At 38.4% G+C, this 22,193-nt stretch overlaps 1 protein-coding gene across 1 annotated transcript in view; it reads left to right on the forward strand.

Moving 5' to 3' along the window:
- Positions 1-3,310: 3,310 nt before the first annotated feature.
- Positions 3,311-22,193, forward strand: part of LOC136252720 (hemicentin-1-like) — a 43,551-nt gene continuing 24,668 nt past the window's right edge. The window contains exons 1-6 of the mRNA XM_066045288.1: positions 3,311-3,326; positions 3,371-3,637; positions 3,919-4,188; positions 5,659-5,946; positions 15,594-15,845; positions 15,945-16,244. Coding sequence (XP_065901360.1) covers positions 3,311-3,326; positions 3,371-3,637; positions 3,919-4,188; positions 5,659-5,946; positions 15,594-15,845; positions 15,945-16,244 — 1,393 coding nt within the window. The remainder of the gene's footprint in view (positions 3,327-3,370; positions 3,638-3,918; positions 4,189-5,658; positions 5,947-15,593; positions 15,846-15,944; positions 16,245-22,193) is intronic.

Below are 22,193 nucleotides of genomic sequence, written 5' to 3' on the forward strand. Positions count from 1 at the left end.
AGAAAGTGGAGGACGATTGCATTACAATTATGATTCCAATTCAAGAAAGGAGCACATGCAAAGCTACGTATGCATGAAAAGCACATTTTGTATCTTCCTATAAATATACTCATGGTGTGGTGTGCTGGCTTTCTTGGTCACATGACACACTGTTATGTGTCTTGATCACAGTGTTACTAAATATCAAATGTAAAAGCCACTGATGTTAAGCAACAGCCATTGGTATAAAAAAAATTGGTATGACTAAAACATCACAGTTTTTCCTAACAATACCAGTATATTGCCCAGCAGTAATGGTGAGGTTTATCTATTATAAAATTAATATTATTAAGACACACGATAATGTGATGTACGGCCAAGAAAAGCCGTTGCTCCACACCAAGAAATTGACAGGAAGAAATGTATTGATGGCTTTTATAGTGTGCATAGCGCCATACCCTATTCTCCAAAGCACACAATTATTTTTTTGCATTATAGCTGTCCACCAGGTGAGGTAGGCTACACAGAAAAAATTGATTAAATTGGCACAATCGGCACTAGCCGATTTTGTGAGATATAGGCACTCAAATTTTGATTTAATTTCTTTGGTTTTTCTTTAGCACAGGGGAGCTAAAGGGGCTATGATTTATTTTTGCATACTTTGCAAAAATTGCTATAAATTAAATACAAACATGTAACTCAATTTCCTTGATCTTTGGCACAAATTAATGAATAATGCATAAAGACACATTCATGTACCAAGTTTACTATGAATGTGATGAACACTAAAGGAGTTATGAGCATTTATTCATGTTTGACAATTGGTACAAGTAGGTCTTAATCTGCCTTGCCTTGCCAATCCGTACCAAAATGGCTATAACATTGGCTTTGATTCGATGGAATACTAGAGAAGTTGCAATAGTATAGTATTGCAGAGTTTATTTATTTGATTACTTTGTAATGCTCTAATAGGGCACACATTTTTCGAGGATTTCTAATAGAACATGCATAATAGAACATGCATAGAATATTCTAGAACAATCTAGATTTTCCATTGGTAGGTCTATGAAATTATGAACTTTTACTATTGAGTGAATTTTAGCTAAAATAAAGTAGAAATTAAGTGAGATAAATAGCCATGATAGCTGCAGGTCAGTGGTTAAAGTTTTGGGTGTTCAGTACGGAAGTCCCTGATTTGAATGCTGGTAAGTTTTTTGACATTTTTATACACCTTTTAACCCCACAATGACTGTTATATTAGAGTATATCAATCCTGCAATTTACAGTTGTTTGGTTTTTACCTTGTAGCCAACAATGCGATTTCTTTTAAACCATGCTATGATTATTAACTTATTCGCATACCGATTTTTAAGTTATTTCCATAAAAGGTTTATCTTGTAGGAATGACAACAAGTAGGCTTTTTTCTTTAAAACAAATAATCATCCATAGTTCTAGTACGTCATTGTACCACAATATGTTCTTAAAAGCGTTCCTAAACTCAAGAAAATCAAGCTACACATTTCCATTTTATAATGGCTTTTGTAAAGTGTGCAAAAAGAATAATCTAAGCCCCCTGTGCCCTTTAAAAGGAGAAGAAAACGAAGAAATTAAGCTGATTCATAATAGCATTATGCAATCTTGCTCAAATGTGGTATGTATGGTGCTGAAGGTGGAGGGCGTTAACAGTATAAAAATGAATTCAAGGGAGAATGGAGCTATGTATGTATGAAAATCGGATTTTGTTTCTTCCTGTAAATATACTCACAGAGTGGCATGCTGGCTTTCTTGGCTGTATGACACACTACCGCGTGTCTTCATGAGAAGAAAAAACAAAGAAAGAAATTAACCAAAATTCTAGTAATTCACATCGGGAATGTCTGCATTGATTTTCTAGTATGTTTCCTGCTGTATCTTCCAGAAAGCTCTACTGTGAAATCACTTTATTAAAAGAAAGGAGTGCAGGCTACATATGTATGCATATGTGAAAGTCACAGTTTTTTTTGCTGTTGACAACACATTGTTGGGATGTGCTAGCTTCTTAGACCACACAACACAGTCTTGATATCTGATAAGATGGAGGTTACTCACTTAATGGAGCAATCTGTGGAGAATAAAATGCTGCAATAATGAGTGATGCACCAATACCACATAAATTATTCACTACGAATCCATTACTGAGTACATTTTGGATGGAAATGGCCTATACTGATCCAGTACCGATACTTTGCCACACTATGGCATTACTCACAAAACAGCTAGTAATTTCAACAGTAGTTGATAGAGTAGCTTACTAAACAAATTGCACACGGGTTTTAAGTTTCAAAAATAACAAAAACATGAATTTGTATTGACTTGGTAGCACTGCTGCCACGTGATCTGACACTGTTACAAGATGGCTTTTACTGAGCCTGTATAGTATGCAAGAATAACTGGAAAATAATGGAAGAATACGGAATAATGGAATATTAGAAATGACAGTAACCAGATGCGGGCAGTGGACAGGAAACATAGAATTTATTTGGAGTGGCCTAATGGATGGTTTCTTTCAAAAAATTCATGGCTTATATCAGTTTTTGATCAACTCCGTTTGACATGCTTTGTCACCGTTTTGAAAATCAATTAGATGACATCATACAAAGTATTGGTTGGTATTGGACATTTAGAGCTTTACCGATACCAGTCCAATACCGGCAAAATAGGGCCTATACCAACACAAGTATTGGTATCAGTGCATCACTAGTAATAATATGCACACTAGATGGATACTCACTAATAGAACAGTCAGTGTGTAGTGAAACATTGTAATAGAGAATTCAGAAATTAAACTTTTCTATACTATGGTATGAAATGTTGTGAACATTGGAGCTTAGTACTAACATAAAAGGAATATTAGAGAATGTTTCCAGAAGCCGTTAGAAATTTTTTTTTCCAAATTAGATGGCAGTAATTAGTTGGAATTTACTGTATTTGTACTAGTAATAGCATGGGTAGCAGTGAAATTTGGGATAAATATCACGAGTGTTGTATTGGAAATGGGGATAAATTTCACGAGGCGAAGCCGAGTGAAATTTACCATTTCCAATACAACAAGAGTGGTATTTATCCCAAATTTCACTGCTACCCATGCTATTCCCAGTTAATACCATACTCGCTGCATATGCGCATGCTGTGCATTAGCGTTGCTATGTACGCAATTTGTCACTATGTACTAAACATGTGTCAACACTAATTGTTAACATAAATTCTAGCCAATGAAATTACAATTACAACTTTTTCACTGCTACCAGTGAAATACGGGATAAATTTCACTGCTACTATTGAGACTTTTGTATGGGCAGTGAAACAGGTATGGTATTAATTGTTTAATATTATCTTTATTTTTTTGTGCAGAGAGACCTGTGATAACCCTATCCTCTCACAATGTCAGTTTGGGCACTAACGTAATATTTGAATGTACAGAGTTTGGTTCTCCACCATTTACCTACCAATGGTTCATGGGAAATACATCAATGGAAAGAAGTGATAAGTTATTAGTTGGAGAGGATAATAACACTTACAACATATCATCAGTATTGTACAATCAGACTGGACTATATTTCTGTGAAGCTAGTAATATGTTAGGAATTCTTTCTAATTCAACTCCTGCTAGTCTAATCGGTGAGAATGCTAGTTTTTTGATTTTCAATGCATACCTATGTAGATCATTGCCGTACTAAATAGGTTGCTAGTGCATAGTTCATGAAATGATTTGCTATAGCCTGTTAATTTCATATTTAACTTTTAATCTAAACTTTGTAAGAATGATTAAGTAACTCAGAAAGTTTTCTTTTGTCTAAGCTAACTACTGTGATTCATCCTACATACATACAAGAATAGGTACTCTTCATAATTTATTTATTTGTAATCAAAATTGTTTTTTACTTACGTAACTCACACAGTTCGTCCAAGCATAGTTGAACATCCTGTCACAGTACAGTCAGTCTACCCAGGAGAGATGGTGAACTTCAGTTGTAGAGCTGAAGGTTACTCTACACTTAGTTATAGCTGGTTCATGGTGGAGTGTGGTTCTGATAGAGTGTATATTGGGAATACAACTAATCCAACACACACTATTTCTAATCCCATTTATGACATGAACAATACTGGTTACTATTGTGTTGCTACTAACAATGAGGGAATTGCAGTATCCAGCACTTCTACTTTGACAGGTAATTACATTGGGTATATTTAGGTTCAATTTGTGCAGGAGTGTGTGTGTGATTTTTGAAGTGTGTATGTGAAAGAACTTAGTGACTGTTCTATTAGAGTATACTGTCAGACTCAGTTATCAAATATTTTTCTCAAATACTTATAAACTAAAAATAACTATGAGACACCACTGTGTGACAAATACATGACATAAAAGACATTTTATGTATGTCCAAGACTCGCAGTCATGATTTCTGAAATCTGAATAATGTGTAAACTCCATAGGGAGCCTAACATTCCATTGCAATCATATCTGCATAAGTTATGTTTTATCCTGTTATGATGGTAGTATCATTGTATTTACACTCATCCAGGGCAGAGCCATGGACAAGTATAATAACATTGATGTCATCCAAGTATATGGGATATAACTATTTTAAATACCTGTGCGCAAGTGTTACGGATATTAAAGTAAATTGCTGTTCAAGTTCCTGTCCATGGGCGACTCCAGGATTTTTGATGACTGGTTTCTGATCAAGAGCATAGTTAGATTTTTGGTGAAGACCAACTATATTGATAAAGTACATAAAAATCATTAATTACAACTACATAGCTTGCTACACGGCTTCTCTGAATACTTTATTAGAGTGATTGACTGCTCTATTAGAGTATCTCAATCTGAACGTGACTTGTTTCCAGAAACCTCCCTGCCATGGAGCTGCCCCAGCTGTTGGTGTGGTCAAGATTTTGTCTAAGTTGTGTATAGAGGCACTGTAATAAATTGTGATGAATGATTTTATGAAGCAGCAGTGTCCAGGTATGATTCAACTTTGTTTTGGTTTGGTGGAGCGGCATTGTGTGATGTGCAAAGACTAAAAGGACTGGCAAGTGGCAAGTATTAATCTGAGATAGAATAATGGAGCCAGAGGTTTATATGAAAATAATTAGTTCTTCACCATAGTGACTGCTGAGACTGATCACAGTAGTGAAAATCAACACAGAATATTTAGTCCTTGACAGTTGTTCTAAACCATTCAATTGCTATAGTGTCTATTTAAGTATTAACCATTTTTATTGTAAGATTTACAAGTGAAAGTACTGTACTGGCATGTTGTTTGCAATAAAATTTCCATATTTGACTATATGCTCTTTAGGTAAACAATACCATTCGCAGTTGTTCTGATGTCATGAACAATTCTGAATGGCTATACCACAGAGTGATAAGTTATGTAGTTGTCACTAGGTAATAATTAACTTTCCACACAGTAGAAGAACCACTACGTCTAGTACTGTAGCTATCTCCCAGTGTGGCACTTTAACATTCTCACACACTGGGATTTAATATAATTCAACATGTTTTATGTACTATATTCTGTAAACATTGTCTTCTAACAGTTAATGTTGGCTTGGAAAATGAAAGCATATTTGTATAATCACTTTATAGTATGATCTACAGACATACTAATCACTATGACTTATTTCCAATGTAGTTCTGAGACCAAACATCACATACGTTACCTTCACTCTACAACCAACCAATACTTCATTGTTACTCAACTTTACTAACAGTCAGTTAATGACTTGTAGTGCTAGTGGTGGTCCTCGGATCATGACGGTGTGGTTGTTTGATGATGGTTCATCATTGTCAACAGTGGCCAATGGTAGTGACAGTGTAACTTATAACATCTCATCCTCATCAACCAGCGATACTGGTAGTTATTACTGTATAGCCACTACTGATGAAATGAATGACACTTCAGATGTGTACGCTCTGTTTGGTGAGTCATTACTATATTATGTACTCTATATGATAGTTTATTTAGGATATACCAATGTGTGCAATTTCAATCTGTTTTTTTCTTCTTCTTTAGTTTTAGTACTCTAAACTTATAATGTATATACCACTTTAGTGTGGGTGTTCAAACTTTGAATACCAATTGCTAAAACTCAGAAGATCTATCATAATTATTATAATTATTTGCATACAAAACTACAAAGATATTAGACAATAAAATGTCTATAGCTTCTAAGGAACTATAGATTTGCCCCCAGAACCCTTGCTCTAAAATGCCTACAAACTCTGGAGCACATCCCAATTTCAAGCTATTGCTAATTTTTGTATGTTGAAAATTGAAGTGACTTTCATTCATGTTCTATTGTATGAAGAACTTCACTTATTTACACAAAATAAAAGCATAATGCGTTTCTGAAAAGCATAAAAACAAGCATAATAGGTAGAAATTGGGTAAATGCCAAAAAGCATAATAGGCAAATTTTGGAGCATAATAGACTCAAGCCTACTTGGGGTTTAACTTGTTAATTCATTGGGCAGTATCTATATATTACCCAAGTAAACACGGTTTGCCCATGACTTTGATGCCCAACCTGTTCAAAGTTACAAAATGCTTTGACTCATTTTATTGAGTGACACAGAGTGTTTTATTGTGGGTTTTAATTTACACATTAGGCAAGGCTCAGTGTAGTTGCTAAGTTTAGATTATTTGACAGTAACTAAAATGTATTCTATGGTGAATGATCTGTAAAAACAACTGCTTGGGCAATGCGTGGATGCGCATTTCAACCCACTGCACAGAGGGCATGTCAGCCATTGAGCAGACCACGAAACAAGAAGAATATGACAACTAGCTTATAGTCCTAAGTACTTAACTTAATGTATTACCTTACAGTCACAATAGCAAGGTTTAATGTAGTATTTTTTTAAAACCATCGGTCTTTTAGCATAAGTGACTTATTATCAACCAAGTTTGGTATACTGGCTTATAACTTACATTGGTAATGCTCAACAGTTCCCTGTTTTCGCCATCAGACTTATCTATCCTTCTACATTTCTGTCCCTGATATCCATATATGTGATAGTGTTTGTTTGTAAGCAGTGTGAGTTGAAATGATCACATGTCAGCAACCTATTATTGACCACCGATACTTACTATTGACTGGGCACATAAATTCCGTAGACCACTTATTGATCAGTACCTTAGTTGATACATGTGCCAAAACTCTACTCAGTTGTAAGTTACATGATGCAATAGCCCACACACCAGAGGAAGTTGGATGTGCTTAAGCACCACTATAACAAATTACAAAAAATCTCTTTTGTTGATGAGGTTAATGCATCGCGATCTCACTGAATCATCTCATGTTTCGTTATAGAATACATACATGAAGGATGGTGAAGTAGTGTACACCAAACCAAGACACACAGTAGTGTGTTGTGCGGCCAATAAAACTGCCAACCACACCGTGAGTATATTGACAGGAAGAGACAAAACAGCTTTGGTTCATCCATTTCCCAAACAGAAATGTTAAAACGTTGTACATAAGCTGTCCGATCGTCTACTGAGGGGTCGTACAGTTCTGGAGCACCAAGATAAGACTTGGTTCCGTGGTTCTTCATCGCCATAATGCTATATATCTTTTGTAATTACTTTATTGTTTCATCACATGGAATCAATGCGACATTTGTTACAATTTCACTAGCAGCACACAAAACAAGTACAACTCATACAGGCCTAATCAAGAGAGTCACGTGCACGTTTTTTACATCATTATATAGTGCTTCGTACTGTAATTAGCTACAGTGTACAAGCGTAATAAAGTATTACAACATAGTTATGGTGAAATTAGACAGCTTAATGACTAAACTATGCTACATCAAGACATGTACTGTACATGCTACGATACATGCACGAGAGTCATCAATGAATGTGTGTAGCCACAGTGCACTAAGTGCAACCACAGGTGCTCATGTGGACACACATGTGTCAAGAGGTACTGATACACATATAGTGGGCGTGTACAAGTGTTTCACACGTGTAACAAGACACGTGAGTCGATGTGTGTACACTAGGCCAAGCTTGTGTGTGCATGCTTCAGTTCACGCGTGTGGAAATCACACAAAACACGTGTGCTGTGAAGTTATATTTGAGCTGTACTGTACTTTACTAGCCACAAATAAACTAAAGTAGTGAATATATTTACAGTGCTAATGGTCACGTGAGTGACATCGCACCAAGAGTCTACAAAAAGACAAAATCGTAAGCTCATTTAAGTGCACTAAAGTACTTACTTTACTAGCCATGAAAACCTAAAGTAGTTACAACAGTAAACAATATCAATTAAGTGCCATGCTCAGTGCTATATGTGACTTACCATCAGGTGTCTATAATCAATCAAAATACTATCCTATGACCTTCTTCATTCAATGAAGCAGCAAACTATCTACTTTATTAAGTACACAGGTTAACTCTGGCTCAGCTTTACAAAACTATAACTCACAATCAGCGGCGGAGGAAGTAGTTGATATGAGGGGGGGCTGGGCTGACCCAGACTTATTTCTATAGTTTGGTAAGGTGAGACCAAAAAAAAAAAAAAAAAAAAAAGGTCACAACCAACTGATAAGAGCTTTCCACCTCACCAGCTACCATTTCTAGCTGACAAACTACATAAAAATCCTTACATAGCTCGCTACACACTGATTACTTTATTAGAGTAACTGCTCTATTAGAGTATCTCGATCTTTATCACGGTTTTCAGCTCCACTCCAAGAAACATTATTTTGATGTGATATCATTCCTCAGCAGACCAAGGGGGGACTTTAGCCCCCTTGCCCCCCCCCCCCTTTCCGCCGCCTATGCTCACAATCAATCTTGTAAAATATGTATCATTGACTATAATTATTAGAGCAGAGGAGATACCACTGTTTCATCAAAGAAATCCAAGAAAGTCTGGAATGCATTAATGAGAAATTAAGACACTGAATTAAAAATTAGAATGGATATACTACCTCCATTTCTCCTTTTTAAGGGAGGTGTGAAAGTGGTATATGTATTAGTTAAAGCACTGCTGCAAGTACTAAAACAGCTAAGCTGTAAAAAAAGGAGTGCGGCCCTTGAAAAGGCTATGGTGAAAAAAGATGTGAAATCCAAGGTGGCGGCCAAGAAATGGCTGTGATGGTAGGTTAATGGTAAAAATTTTAATAATGACAATTCAGGTGAATTTTGTGCCAAGACCAAATTCACCTGAATTGTCGTTATTAAAATTTTTACCATTAACCTACCATCACAGCCATTTCTTGGCTGCCACCTTGGATTTCACATCTTTTTTCACCATGGCCTTTTTGGGAGCCACACCTATTTTTACAGCTTAGCTGTTTTTGATTAGATTTCATTTCTTTTTGTATTTGTATACCCCAAAGCTGGCCTATGGCCAGCTTTGGGGCTTTTTAACCTATATTTTTTTCTTTACCACAGGAAAAAGAAAAAGATGAAGTAGATTTTATAAATACTTTAGTAAATGTACAAATTATATATATATAATGAATATATTTATTACATGTCAATTAATCCCCACAGGATAATTTGCAGCTGATCTCTCTACTGGGTGACTTGAAATGTAGCTGAACTCTCTACAGGGTGATCTGCTTGTACGTAGATGAACTCTTTACAGGATTCTCTCTACAGGGTTACTTGACTCTAGCTAAACTCTCTGCAGGGTTATCTGTTTGTAGTTGAATTCTCTACAGGGTGATTTGTTTGCAGCTGAACTATCTACAAGTTAACTTCTTCTAGCTGATCTGTCTACAGGGTGACATGTTTCTAGCTGGTCTCTCTACAGGGCGATTTGTTTGTAGCTGAATTCTCTACAGAGTGATGTGTTTGCAGCTGAACTCTCTATATGGTGGTTGCTTTGTAGCTGAACTCTCTACAGGATAATCTTTTCATAGCTGAACTCTCTACATGATGATTTCTTTGTAGCTGAATTCTCTACAGGGTGATTTGTTTGTAGCTGAAATCCCTACAAGGTAACTTCTTCTAGCTGATCTTTCTACAGGGCGATTTGTTTGTAGCTGAGTTCTCTACAGGGTGTTTGTTTGCAGCTGAATTCTCTACATGGTGGTTTCTTTATAGCTGAACTCTCTACAAGATGACTTCTTCTAGCTGATCTCTCTACAGGGTGATTTGTTTGTAGCTGAACTCTCTACAGGTGATTTGTTTGTAGCTGAACTCTCTACAAGGTGATACTTCTAAGTGATCTCTCTACAGGATGACTTGTTTCTAACTGAACTCTCAACAGGGTGATCTGTTCATAGCTGAACTTTCTACTGGGTGATTTGTTTGCAGCTGAACTTTCTACATGGTGGTTTCTTTTTAGCTGAACTCTCTACAAGGTAATTTCTTCTAGCTGAACTCTCTACAGGGTGACTTGTTTCTAGCTGATCTCTCTACAGGGTGATCTGTTCATAGCTGAACTTTCTACAGGGTGATTTGTTTGCAGCTGAACTCTCTACATGGTAGTTTCTTTGTAGCTGAACTCTCTACAATGTGACTTCTTCTAGCTGAACTCTCTACAAGGTGACTTGTTTCTAGCTGATCTCTCTACAGGGTGACTTGTTTCTAGCTGAACTCTCTACAGATGATTTGTTTGTAGCTGAACTCTCTACATGGTGGTTTCGTTGTAGCTGAACTCTCTACAAGGTAACTTCTTCTAGCTGATCTTTTTACAGGGCATATTTGTTTGTAGCTGAGTTCTCTACAGGGTGATTTGTTTGCAGCTGAACTCTCTACATGGGAGTTTCATTGTAGCTGAACTCTCTATAATGTGACTTCTTCTAGCTGAACTCTCTACAGGGTGACTTGTTTCTAGCTGATCTCTCTACAGGATGACTTGTTTCTAGCTGAACTCTCTACAGGTGATTTATCTGCAGCTGAACTCTCTATATGGTGGTTTCTTTGTAGCTGAACTCTCTACAAGGTAACTTCTTCTAGCTGATCTTTCTACAGAGTGATTTGTTTGTAGCTGAATTCTCTACAGGGTGATTTATTTGCAGCTGAACTCTCTACAAGGTGACTTCTTCTAGCTGAACTCTCTACAGAGTGATTGATTTTTTTTGCAGCTGAACTCTCTACATGGTGGTTGCTTTGTAGCTGAACTCCCTAAAAGGTGACTCCTTCTAGCTGAACTCTCTACAGGGTGATCTTTTCATAGCTGAACTCTCTACAGGATGATTTGTTTGCAGCTGAATTCTCTACATGATGATTTCTTTGTAGCTGAACTCTCTACAGGGTGATTTGTTTGTAGCTGAGTTCTCTACAGGGTGTTTGTTTGTAGCTGAACTCTCTACATGGTAGTTTCTTTGTAGCTGAACTGTCTACAATGTGACTTCTTCTAGCTGAACTCTCTACAGGATGACTTGTTTCTAGCTGATCTCTCTACAGGGTGACTTGTTTCTAGCTGAACTCTCTACAGGTGATTTGTTTGCAGCTGAACTCTCTACAAGGTAACTTCTTCTAGCTGATCTTTCTACAGGGTAATTTGTTTGTAGCTGAATTCTCTACAGGGTGATTTATTTGCAGCTCAACTCTCTACAAGGTGACTTCTTCTAGCTGAACTCTCTACAGAGTGATTGATTTTTTTGCAGCTGAACGCTCTACATGGTGGTTTCTTTGTAACTGAACCCTCTACAGGGTGATTTGTTTGTAGCTGAACTCTCTACAGGGTGATCTGTTCGTAGTTGAACTCCCTACAAGGTAACTTCTTCTAGCTGATCTTTCTACAGGGCGATTTGTTTGTAGCTGAGTTCTCTACAGGGTGATTTGTTTGCAGCTGAACTCTCTACATGGTAGTTTCATTGTAGCTGAACTCTCTACAATGTGACTTCTTCTAGCTGAACTCTCTACAGGGTGACTTGTTTCTAGTTGATCTCTCTACAGGGTGACTTATTTCTAGCTGAACTCTCTACAGGGGATTTGTTTGCAGCTGAACTCTCTACATGGTGGTTTCTTTATAGCTGAACTCTCTACAAGGTGACCTCTTCTAGCTGATTTCTCTGCAGGGTGATTTGTTTGTAGCTGAACTCTCTACAGGTGATTTGTTTGTAGCTGAACTTTCTACAAGTTGATACCTCTAGCTGATCTCTCTACAGGATGACTTGTTTCTAACTGAACTCTCAACAGGGTGATCTGTTCATAGCTGAACTTTCTACTGGGTGATTTGTTTGCAGCTTAACTCTCTACATGGTGGTTTCTTTGTAGCTGAACTCTCTACAAGGTAACTTCTTCTAGCTGATCTTTTTACAGGGCATGTTTGTTTGCAGCTGAGTTCTCTACAGGGTGATTTGTTTGCAGCTGAACTCTCTACATGATGGTTTCTTTGTAGCCGAGCTCTCTACAAGGTGACTTCTTCTAGCTGATACAGGGTGACTTGTTTCTAGATGAACTCTCTACAGGGTGACTAGCATGTAGCTGAATTGTCTATCAGATTAACTGTTTGTAGCTGAATTCCGTACAGAATATCCTGCAATGTAATATAATTCTGTAATGGTAAGTTATAAACGTAGCAGAATGCTCTATTAGGGTGACTGTTCTTTTAGAGTATCTCTATCTCGCATTTGCTACACGTAGTTGCCTTTCGAATCATAACTCAGTGGTTTGTAATCCGATTCTTCTGTACTACTGCAAGGACTTTCTATGATGATTATTCCAGCTACACACTGATTTTCAGCTCATTGCTCTAAGCGGTTTACCTGGTAGATGTGAAAACTAATAGTTTTTTTATTCATAAAAATCGATCACGTAATTTTAACACAGGTTGCGTTTTGTGTCATATCTCCATGGTCTTTATCTCAATTCCTTTCAAACCACAAAAAGGCACTCCTACGATGGTTAGTCCATCTACATATAAATTTTCAACTCATTCCTCCAAGGGGTTTACCCTGTAGGCGTGACAGACCTTCGACCTTATTTTACGCACATAATCGGTCATAACTCTGTGTATGTTCATCGGATTCCTACCAAAGTTCGTACTGAGATCCGCCTTAATGAGCCCTTCAAGTGTGCCAAATTTCAGCCCTATCCGAGTATGCATTCGTGTTTTATGTAAATATTTTAATAACGACAATTCAGGTGAATTTGGTGCCGCTTGGTCTTGGCACAAAATTCACCTGAATTGTCATTATTAAAATTTTTACCATTAACCTACCATCACAGCCATTTCTTGGCCGCCACCTTGGATTTCACATCTTTTTTCACCATAGCCTGTCTGAGGGCCGCACTTTTTTTACAGCTTGGCTGTTTTGGATTAGATTTCACTTCTTTTTGTATTTGTATACCCCCAGGCTTTTTTTAAACCTATCATATTTTCTTTACCACAGGAAAAAGAAAAGATGAAGCAGGGTGATTTCTTTGTAGCTGACCTCTCTACAAGGTTATCCTTCTAGCTGATCTCTCTACCGGATGACTTGTTTGTAGCTGAACTCTCTACAGGATGGTTTGTTTGTAGCTGAATTTTCTACAGAGCGATTTGTTTGCAGCTGAACTCTCTACATGGTAGTTTCTTTGTAGCTGAACTATCTACAATGTAACTTCTTCTAGCTGAACTCTCTACAGGGTGACTTGTTTCTAGCTGAACTCTCTACAGGGTAATTTGTTTGTAGCTGAACTCTCTACAAGGTAACTTCTTCTAGCTGATCTTTCTACAGGGTGATTTGTTTGTAGCTGAATTCTCTACAGGGTGACTTGTTTCTAGCTGATCTCTGTACAGGGTGACTTGTTCCTAGCTGAACTCTCTACAGGTGATTTGTTTGCAGCTGAACTCTCTTACATGGTGGTTTCTTTGTAGCTGAACTCTCTACAAGGTGACTTCTTCTAGCTGATCATGATCTCCCTACAAGATGACTTGTTTTTAACTGAACTCTCTACAGTGTGATCTGTTCATAGCGGACCTTTGTATTGGGTGATTTGTTTGCAGCTGAACTCTTTGCATGATGGTTTCTTTGTAACTGAACTCTCTACAAGGTAACTTCTTCTAGCTGATCTCTCTACAGGGCAATTTGTTTGAGCTGAACTCTCTACATGATGGTTTCTTTGTAGCTGAACTCTCTATTAGGTACCTTCTTCTGGCTGATCTGACTACAGGGTGACTTTTTTGTAGTTGAATTCCCTACAGAATAACTTGCAATGTAATATGATTAAGTAAATTATAAATGCAGCTGAATGCTTTATTAGGGTGACTGTTCTATTAGAGTATCTCGATCTCGCATTTGCTACACGTAGTTGCCTTTCGAATCATAACTCAGTGGTTTGTAATCCGATTCTTCTGTACTACTGCAATGACTTTCTATGATGATTATTCCAGCTACAAACTGATTTTCAGCTCATTGCTCTAAGCGGTTTGCCTGATAGACACGAAAACTAATAGTATTTTTATTCATAAAAATCGACCGCGTAATTTTGACACAGGTTGGGTTTCGTGTCATATCTCCGTGGTTTTTATCCCGATTCCTTTCAAACCACAAAAAGGCACTCCTACGATGGTTGCTCCATCTACATAGCAATTTTCAGCTGATTCCTCAAAGAGGTTTACCCTGTAGGCGTGACAGACCTTCGACCTAATTTTACGCAAATAATCGGTCATAACTCCGTGAATGTTCATCGGATTCCTACCAAAGCTGGTACAGAGATCCGCCTTAATGAGCCCTTTAAGTGTGCTAAATTTCAGTCTGATCCGAGCACGCATTCGTGTTTTATGGCGGATTTTGCGAAGTGTGCGAAATGAAGAAGTAGAAGAAGAAAAAACGAAGAAATTAAAACGAAATTTTGTTCGCTTGTATCTCGGAAATGGCTACAGCGATTTTCTTCAAATTTGGTGTGTAGACTCCCCTTGCTGGCCGGCACCTCTGTAGCAAATTTGGTTCCAATCGGATAAGGTATCACAGAGCTACATAGGTGTGAAAATTGCGTTTTCTTTCTTCCTGTTAATATACTCACGGGTGGCACGCTGGCTTCTTGGGCCGCACGACACACTACCGTGTGTCTTGATATGAAATTTATAGCTTGTAGGAGAGAGACAAATATAGCACGAGACAAAGATTTCATCTCAAGATCACTCTTTTAGTGCTATGTTTGTCATATAGCGTGAGCAAGGCCATGCTTTAACTAATTTGAATAACTTCCATGTTTGAGCTGGAACCCAAGTGTAACTTGCGCGAAATTATTTGTTACTCATCAAGCAGCATTCAGTGAAACCATTGACTTCGCTCTGGATATGGACGAACGTACCTTGAAGATCCTCCGGAGTGCCTTTTCCTCTGCCTTTCTTCTCCAGTTACTTATCCTTGTTGTATTGATTTTAGGGTGGGGTACCATGTAACTGCCCATCTACAATGCTATAACTACGTACCTTGATGTAGATCTGCAGTCATATAGCACTGTGGTTTTGTATATATGTAGTACTGTGGTCACGAATATAGCACTGTTGTCACATAAACTGTTTTGTATGGCAAATATAGTGCTATTTTCACTTTAATCTTTGTTTAAAATATGCATGTTGCTGAAGTGAACATTGAATAACAATTACAATAAACCACTATTCTACCCATACAAACAGTTTGTGTTGTTTCTCTACGCAGTTGCTCCATATGGTGTAAACATCACTGGTAACAACACATACCCTCATGGGAGTCAGCTACAATTACATTGTTCATCAGAGGGTGGGCCACAATTAGAATACAGTTGGAACAGGACTAACACATTCTCAAACAACACAACTACTAACACCAACAACCTTACTATTAGTAATGTAACTACACTTGATGGAGGAAATTACACTTGTACTGTCACTAATGATGCTGGATCTAGTAGTAATGCTGTCACTGTTTATGGTGAGTCATATATTTCCAAGTTTCTATCTTACCTTGTGTATGTATTTGCGAAACTTTGAATGAGCAAATTAGTTAATTATCACTTATTCTTGTTAACAGTTGGACCAGTGTTCACTACTCATCCAATGAATCAGGAGGAGGTTATTAATAACAGTTTTACACTACATTGTACAGCAGAAGGATTCCCTACACCATCTATACAATGGTACCTCAACAATACCATGATCACTAATAGTAGTAATAGATATATTGTTGACACCACATCAATGAACAGTATTACTAGTATACTGACAGTTATAATGGCTGACTTTACTGATACTGGCCTGTACTACTGTGAAGCTAATAGTAGTGTGTTTGTTGATAATGTGAACAGTGACATGATGAATATCAGTGTAGTAGGTGAGTGTGGGTTGGTATTATACTGTTACAAGGACAAAATACTGTATGCATTTATGGCACACTATTGAATAAATTACACAAGTAGAAAGAAATTTAGGAATTAAGCTTGATTAGAGATCATAGAAAAAGTGGTGAAACAAGGAAGGTTGTCTATACCAGCAGATATAATAATCCAATCCAAATAAACCCAGCTGTAAAAAAGCTGCGGTCTTCCAAAAATAGGCTAGTATGAAAAGGTGTGTTATCTAAAGTGGCAGCCAAGAAGATTATACTGTCACTTACTTTGTAACAAAACAACCTTCACTTTTTTGCTATTCCCCAACCTTCTTCTTTGATCTCTGTGTGTATCGCTTTAAAGAAAGAATAGTGCCAGGCATGCCCGAGTTATCCTGACACAATGTCTGGACACTAAAACTCAGTCTGCACTTAATAGAGCACTCATAAAATATAACTATACTATGGTAAGAAATGTTGTATATAAACATCAGGGAATATTAGAGAATATAATATCTAATCCAAAACAGCCAAGCTGTAAAAAAAGTGTGCGGCCCTCAAAAAGGCTATGGTGAAAAAAGATATGAAATCCAAGGTGGCGGCCAAGAAATGGCTGTGATGGTAGGTTAATGGTAAAAATTTTAATAACAACAATTTAGGTGAATTTTGTGCCAAGACCAAAATTCACCTGAATTGTTGTTATTATAATTTTTACCATTAACCTACCATCACAGCCATTTCTTGGCCGCCACCTTGGATTTCACATCTTTTTTCACCATAGCCTTTTTGAGGGCCGCACACTTTTTTACAGCTTGGCTGTTTTGGATTAGATTTCATTTCTTTTTGTATTTGTATACCCCAAAGCCGGCCTATGGCCGGCTTTGGGACTTTTTTAACCTATCTTTTTTTCTTTACCACAGGAAGAAGAAAAGATGAAGTAGATGTACTTTTAATATTTTATCAGTAAATGTACAAATTCTATATATTACATATACTGATTACAGAAATCTCCATGGTGGTTTCTTTGTAACTGAGCACTCTACAAGGTGACTTCTTCTAGATGCTCTCTCTACAGGGTGAATTGTTTGTAGCTGAACGATCTACAAGGTAACTTCTTCTAACCGATCTTTCTACAGGGCAATTTGTTTGTGGCTGAATTTTCTACAGAGTGATTTCTTTGCAGCTGAACTCTGTACATGGTGATTTCTTTGTAGCTGAACTCTCTACAAGGTGATTTCTTCTAGCTGATCTCTCTACAGGGAGATTTGTTTGTAACTGAACTATCTACAAGGTAACTTCTTCTAGCTGATCTCTCTACAGGGTGATTTGTTTGTAGCTGAATTCTGTACAGGTGCAGCTGAGCTCTTTACAGAATGGTTTCTTTGTAGTTGAACTCTCTACAAGGTGACTTCTTCTAACTGATCTTTTTACAGGGTGGTTTGTTTGTAGCTGAACTATCTACAAGGTAATTTCTTCTAGCTGATCTCTCTACAGGGTGATATGTTTGTAGCTGAATTCTGCACAGGTGATTTGTTTGTAGCTGAACTCTTTACAGAATGGTTTCTTTGTAGCTGAATTCTATACAAGATAACTTTTCTAGCTGACGTCTCTACAAGGTCACTAGTTTGTAGCTGAACTCTCTACATGGTGGTTTCTTTATAACTGAACTTTCTACAAGGTGACTTCTTCTAGCTGATCTTTCTACAGGGTGATTTGTTTATAGCTGAACACTCTACAAGGAAACTTCTTCTAGCTGATCTCTCTACAGGGAGATTTGTTTGTAGCTGAACTCTCTACAAGGTAACTTTTCTAGCTGATGTCTCTACAAGGTCACTAGTTTGTAGCTGAACTCTTTACATGGTGGTGTCTTTGTAACTGAACTCTGTACAAAGTAACTTCTTCTAGCTGATCTCTCTACAGGGTGATTTGTTTGTAGCTGAACTATCTACAAGATAACTTCTTCTAGTTGATCTCTGTACAGGGTGATTTGTTTGTAGTTGAATTCTGTATAGGTGATTTGTTTGCAGCTGAGCTCTTTACAGAATGGTTTCTTTGTAGCTGAACTCTCTACAAGGTAACTTCTTCTAGCTGATGTCTCTACAGGGTCACTAGTTTGTAGCTGAATTCTCTACATGGTGGTTTCTTTGTAACTGAACTCTCTACAAGGTAACTTCTTCTAGCTGATCTTTCTACAGGGTGATTTGTTTGTAGCTGAACTCTCTACAGGTGATTTGTTTGCAGCTGAACTCTATACATGATGGTTTCTTTGTAGCTGAACTCTCTACAAGGTAACTTCTTCTAGCTGATTTCTCTACAGGGTGATTTGTTTGTAGCTGAACTCTCTACATGATGGTTTCTTTGTAGCTGAACTCTCTACAAGGAAACTTCTTCTAGCTGATCTCTCTACAGGGAGATTTGTTTGTAGCTGAACTCTCTACAGGTGATTTGTTTGCAGCTGAACTCTCTACATGATGGTTTCTTTGTAGCTGAACTCTCTACAAGGTAACTTCTTCTAGCTGATTTCTCTACAGGGAGATTTGTTTGTAGCTGAACTCTCTACATGATGGTTTCTTTGTAACTGAACTCTCTGCGAGGTAACTTCTTCTATTGATCTCTCTACAGGGCGATTTGTTTGTAGCTGAACTCTCTACGTGGTGGTTTCTTTGTATATAGCTGAATTCTACAAGATGATTTCTTCTAGCTGAACTATTTCTTTCCATAGTTGCATGAACTCCCTACAAGGTAACTTTTTCTAGCTGATCTCTCTACTGGGTGACTTGTGTGTAGCTGACCTCTAAACAGGTTTCTTGTTTCTAGCTGATCTCTTGAATTCTCTTCAGCGTGACTGCTCTATTAGGATGACTGCTCTATTAGAGTATCTCGATCTCGCACTTGCTGCACCAAGTTGGATTCGTGTTATAATTCTGTGGCTTTAAGTCTGATTCTTCTACACCATTGATGAGCCTTTCTAAGATGATTACTCCATCTGTACAACGATTTTCAAAGCATTACCCCAAGCGGTTTATCTGGTAGGCGTGGCAAGCAGTCATTTTTTTATTAGCTAATCTCGATTGCGTAACTGTTACACACTGTTGGTTTTTCGTTGTATCTTCCTGGTTTTTAGCTCGATTTCTTTCAAACCACAAAAGGTTTGACCGTATCTCTACTGCATATGATCACATTGTTCACTGGAGAAACAACCTTTTCATGGTGCCATTCGGAAAAGCAGGCACTAATTTTGTAACTGAACTATCAAAACTTTTTCACAATTATGGAACAGCTTCTGCCATGGAGTGTATTGCATTGAAGGCTGCTATGGTTATGCCTGCACTGCTGCTTCAACGCCCACATCGGAACTCTATATGTCATAACCACGTGATGTGCCTGGAACGTCGCCTTCCCTTGTGGCATGATGGTAATATACTGGATCTATTGAATGAGGGCTGCTCTATTCAGCATCATTTGCAGACCAACAAGGGAGAGAGATCCAACTCAGAGGATACTGCCAGAAAATTTGCTAACCTTATGTTCCAGGGTAAGGTAAAGCCTGCCTTGCGCTTTGTCTCTGACAAGTCTTGTGGCTCCTTTTTGCCGATCTCTGCACAGGTTGGGGAGTCCACTGTACTGGAGGAGCTCATTAAGAAACATCCATCTCCATCTCCAGCTTCCTCTTCCAGCCTAATTGTGACTGATTCAACAAACTTTAGTCATTGTCATCCTGTCATATGTGACCGGATTTGCGAAAAGGGGTCTTCCACACACATCCAATTCTATTAATTCAGAGGAACACAACTCGGTACTAAAGATACATATTTACCTGAAACTTCCTCCATCCACTAAGCTGTGTTGTTACTCACTACTGACCAAATTGCAAATCAATAGCCATTTCCAATCTGAAGTTACGAGTTGTCAAAGTTGGTAAATTGGATGTGTGTGGAAGACCCCTTTTCGCAAATCCGGTCACATATTTGACTGTCTTAATGACGATGTCCTACGTAAGGTTGTGCTTCGAATGGAGGGCACTGCTGGGCCATCAGGGGTGGATGCCCGAGGCTGGCGCCGTCTCTGTACATCATTTCACTCAGCATCAGTGGACTTATGCCGTTCTCTAGCCATGGTTGCTAGGCGGATTTGTACTTCTTTTGTGGATCCTTCCACTTTGCAACCTTTACTCAACAGTCGCCTTATTGCCCTGGATAAAAATCCGGGTGTTGGACCTATAGGGATAGGAGAAACCTCCAGGCGGATCATTGCTAAGGCTATCCTAAGTGTATTGAAGCAGGACATCTTAAAAACATCAGGCAGCCTTCAACTTTGTGCGAACCAGCGTGGGGGCTGTGAGGCTGCAGTGCATGCCATGAGAGAAATTTTAATGATTCACATTCCGAAGGGGTCCTGCTGATTGATGCTTCTAATGCTTTTAATTCCCTGAATCGTCGCTCTGCCCTTCTGAACATGTTTGATTTGTGTCATCCCTTTGCTACTGTTTTGACCAACATCTATCGTATAGCTTCAAACTTATTTATTGATGGTCCTTCCATATTGTCTCAAGAGGGTACTACACAAGGAGACCCTTTAGCAATGCCCATGTATGCTATCAGTTTGATTCCAGTTATTCAACGTCTAAGGGGTATTGCCAAGCAAGTTTGGTATGCGGATGATGCTGCTGCTGGGGGTTCGCTTCGTCAGCTGAAGAAATGGTGGGATACATTGTGTTCTTTCAGTGGCTCTTTGGGTATAATGTTAACGCAGTCAAGTGCTGGTTAGTTGTTAAGGAAGGTTTGTTGCAGAGGGCTAATCATGTTTTCATGGGAACTGGCGTTCAGGTCACCTCTTCTGGTCGCCCATACTTGGGTGCAGCATTGGGTTCCACTACCTTTATTGACTTATTTACTGAACAGCGTGTTGATGAATGGATTCAAGGAGTCTCTCGCCTATCTTCTTTTGCTGAGACACAGCCTCACGCATCTTATGCCGCTTTTACCCATGGTTACCTTTCTAAGTGGAATTATTTTTTTCGTACCACTCCTAATGTTTCCAACCGGCTTTCACCTCTTGAATCTGCTGTTCGCAGCCATTTTCTTCCTAAGTTGGTACTGTATCCTGTTGGTGACGTTGAGCAAGAATTGTTTGGTCTTCCTGTACGTTTTGGAGGTCTGGGTATCAGTAATCCCACCTTGACATCTGATGAGCAGTACACTTTTTCAAGGGAGCTGCTGCATGGCTTAATAGATTTGATTTACCATCAAAACCCTGCTTTGTCTGAAGATGTAGTTCATCATCAGCAAGAGATTTTTCGTCATCTTTCTTCTGTTAAAGAGCGATCCTTATCTAACCAATTACAGTCCACACTTTCCAACTGCCCTCCACATTTGCGCTGGGCTGTTGAATGCTGCACCGAGAAAGGTTCTTCTTCTTGGCTTACTGCTCTTCCTCTAGAGCAGTATGGCTTTGCACTTCATAAGGGTGAGTTCATTGATGCCATTTGTTTAAGGTATGGCTACATGCCATCACGACTTCCATCTCACTGTGTGTGTGGCAAGGATTTTAGCCTATCCCACGCCCTTAGCTGCCCACATGGTGCCTTTCCGATTATTCCGCCTAATGAAATTAGGAATCTGACAGCTAGTTTGATGTCTGAAGTCTGCCATAATGTCCAGATTGAACCACAGCTGCACCCTTTGTCTGGTGAGACCTTACATTATCGCTCTGCCATTCAAGATGATGACGCGAGGGTAGACATCAGGGCTTCCGGCTTCTGGAGGTGCCTACACCATCATTCCTTCTTTAATGTGAGGGTTTTTAACTGCTTTGCAGCTTCTAATCGTTCCTCTACGCTATCTACTGCTTTTCGAAAACATGAACTAGAGAAACGTTGTGCCTATGAGGAACGGATTTGGGAGGTGGAGCATGGGAGTTTTAATCCCCTTGTTTTTTCCACTTCAGGTGGCATGG

This window comes from Dysidea avara, chromosome 4 (assembly GCF_963678975.1).
Source record: "Dysidea avara chromosome 4, odDysAvar1.4, whole genome shotgun sequence".
NCBI classification, from domain to species: Eukaryota; Metazoa; Porifera; class Demospongiae; order Dictyoceratida; family Dysideidae; genus Dysidea; species Dysidea avara.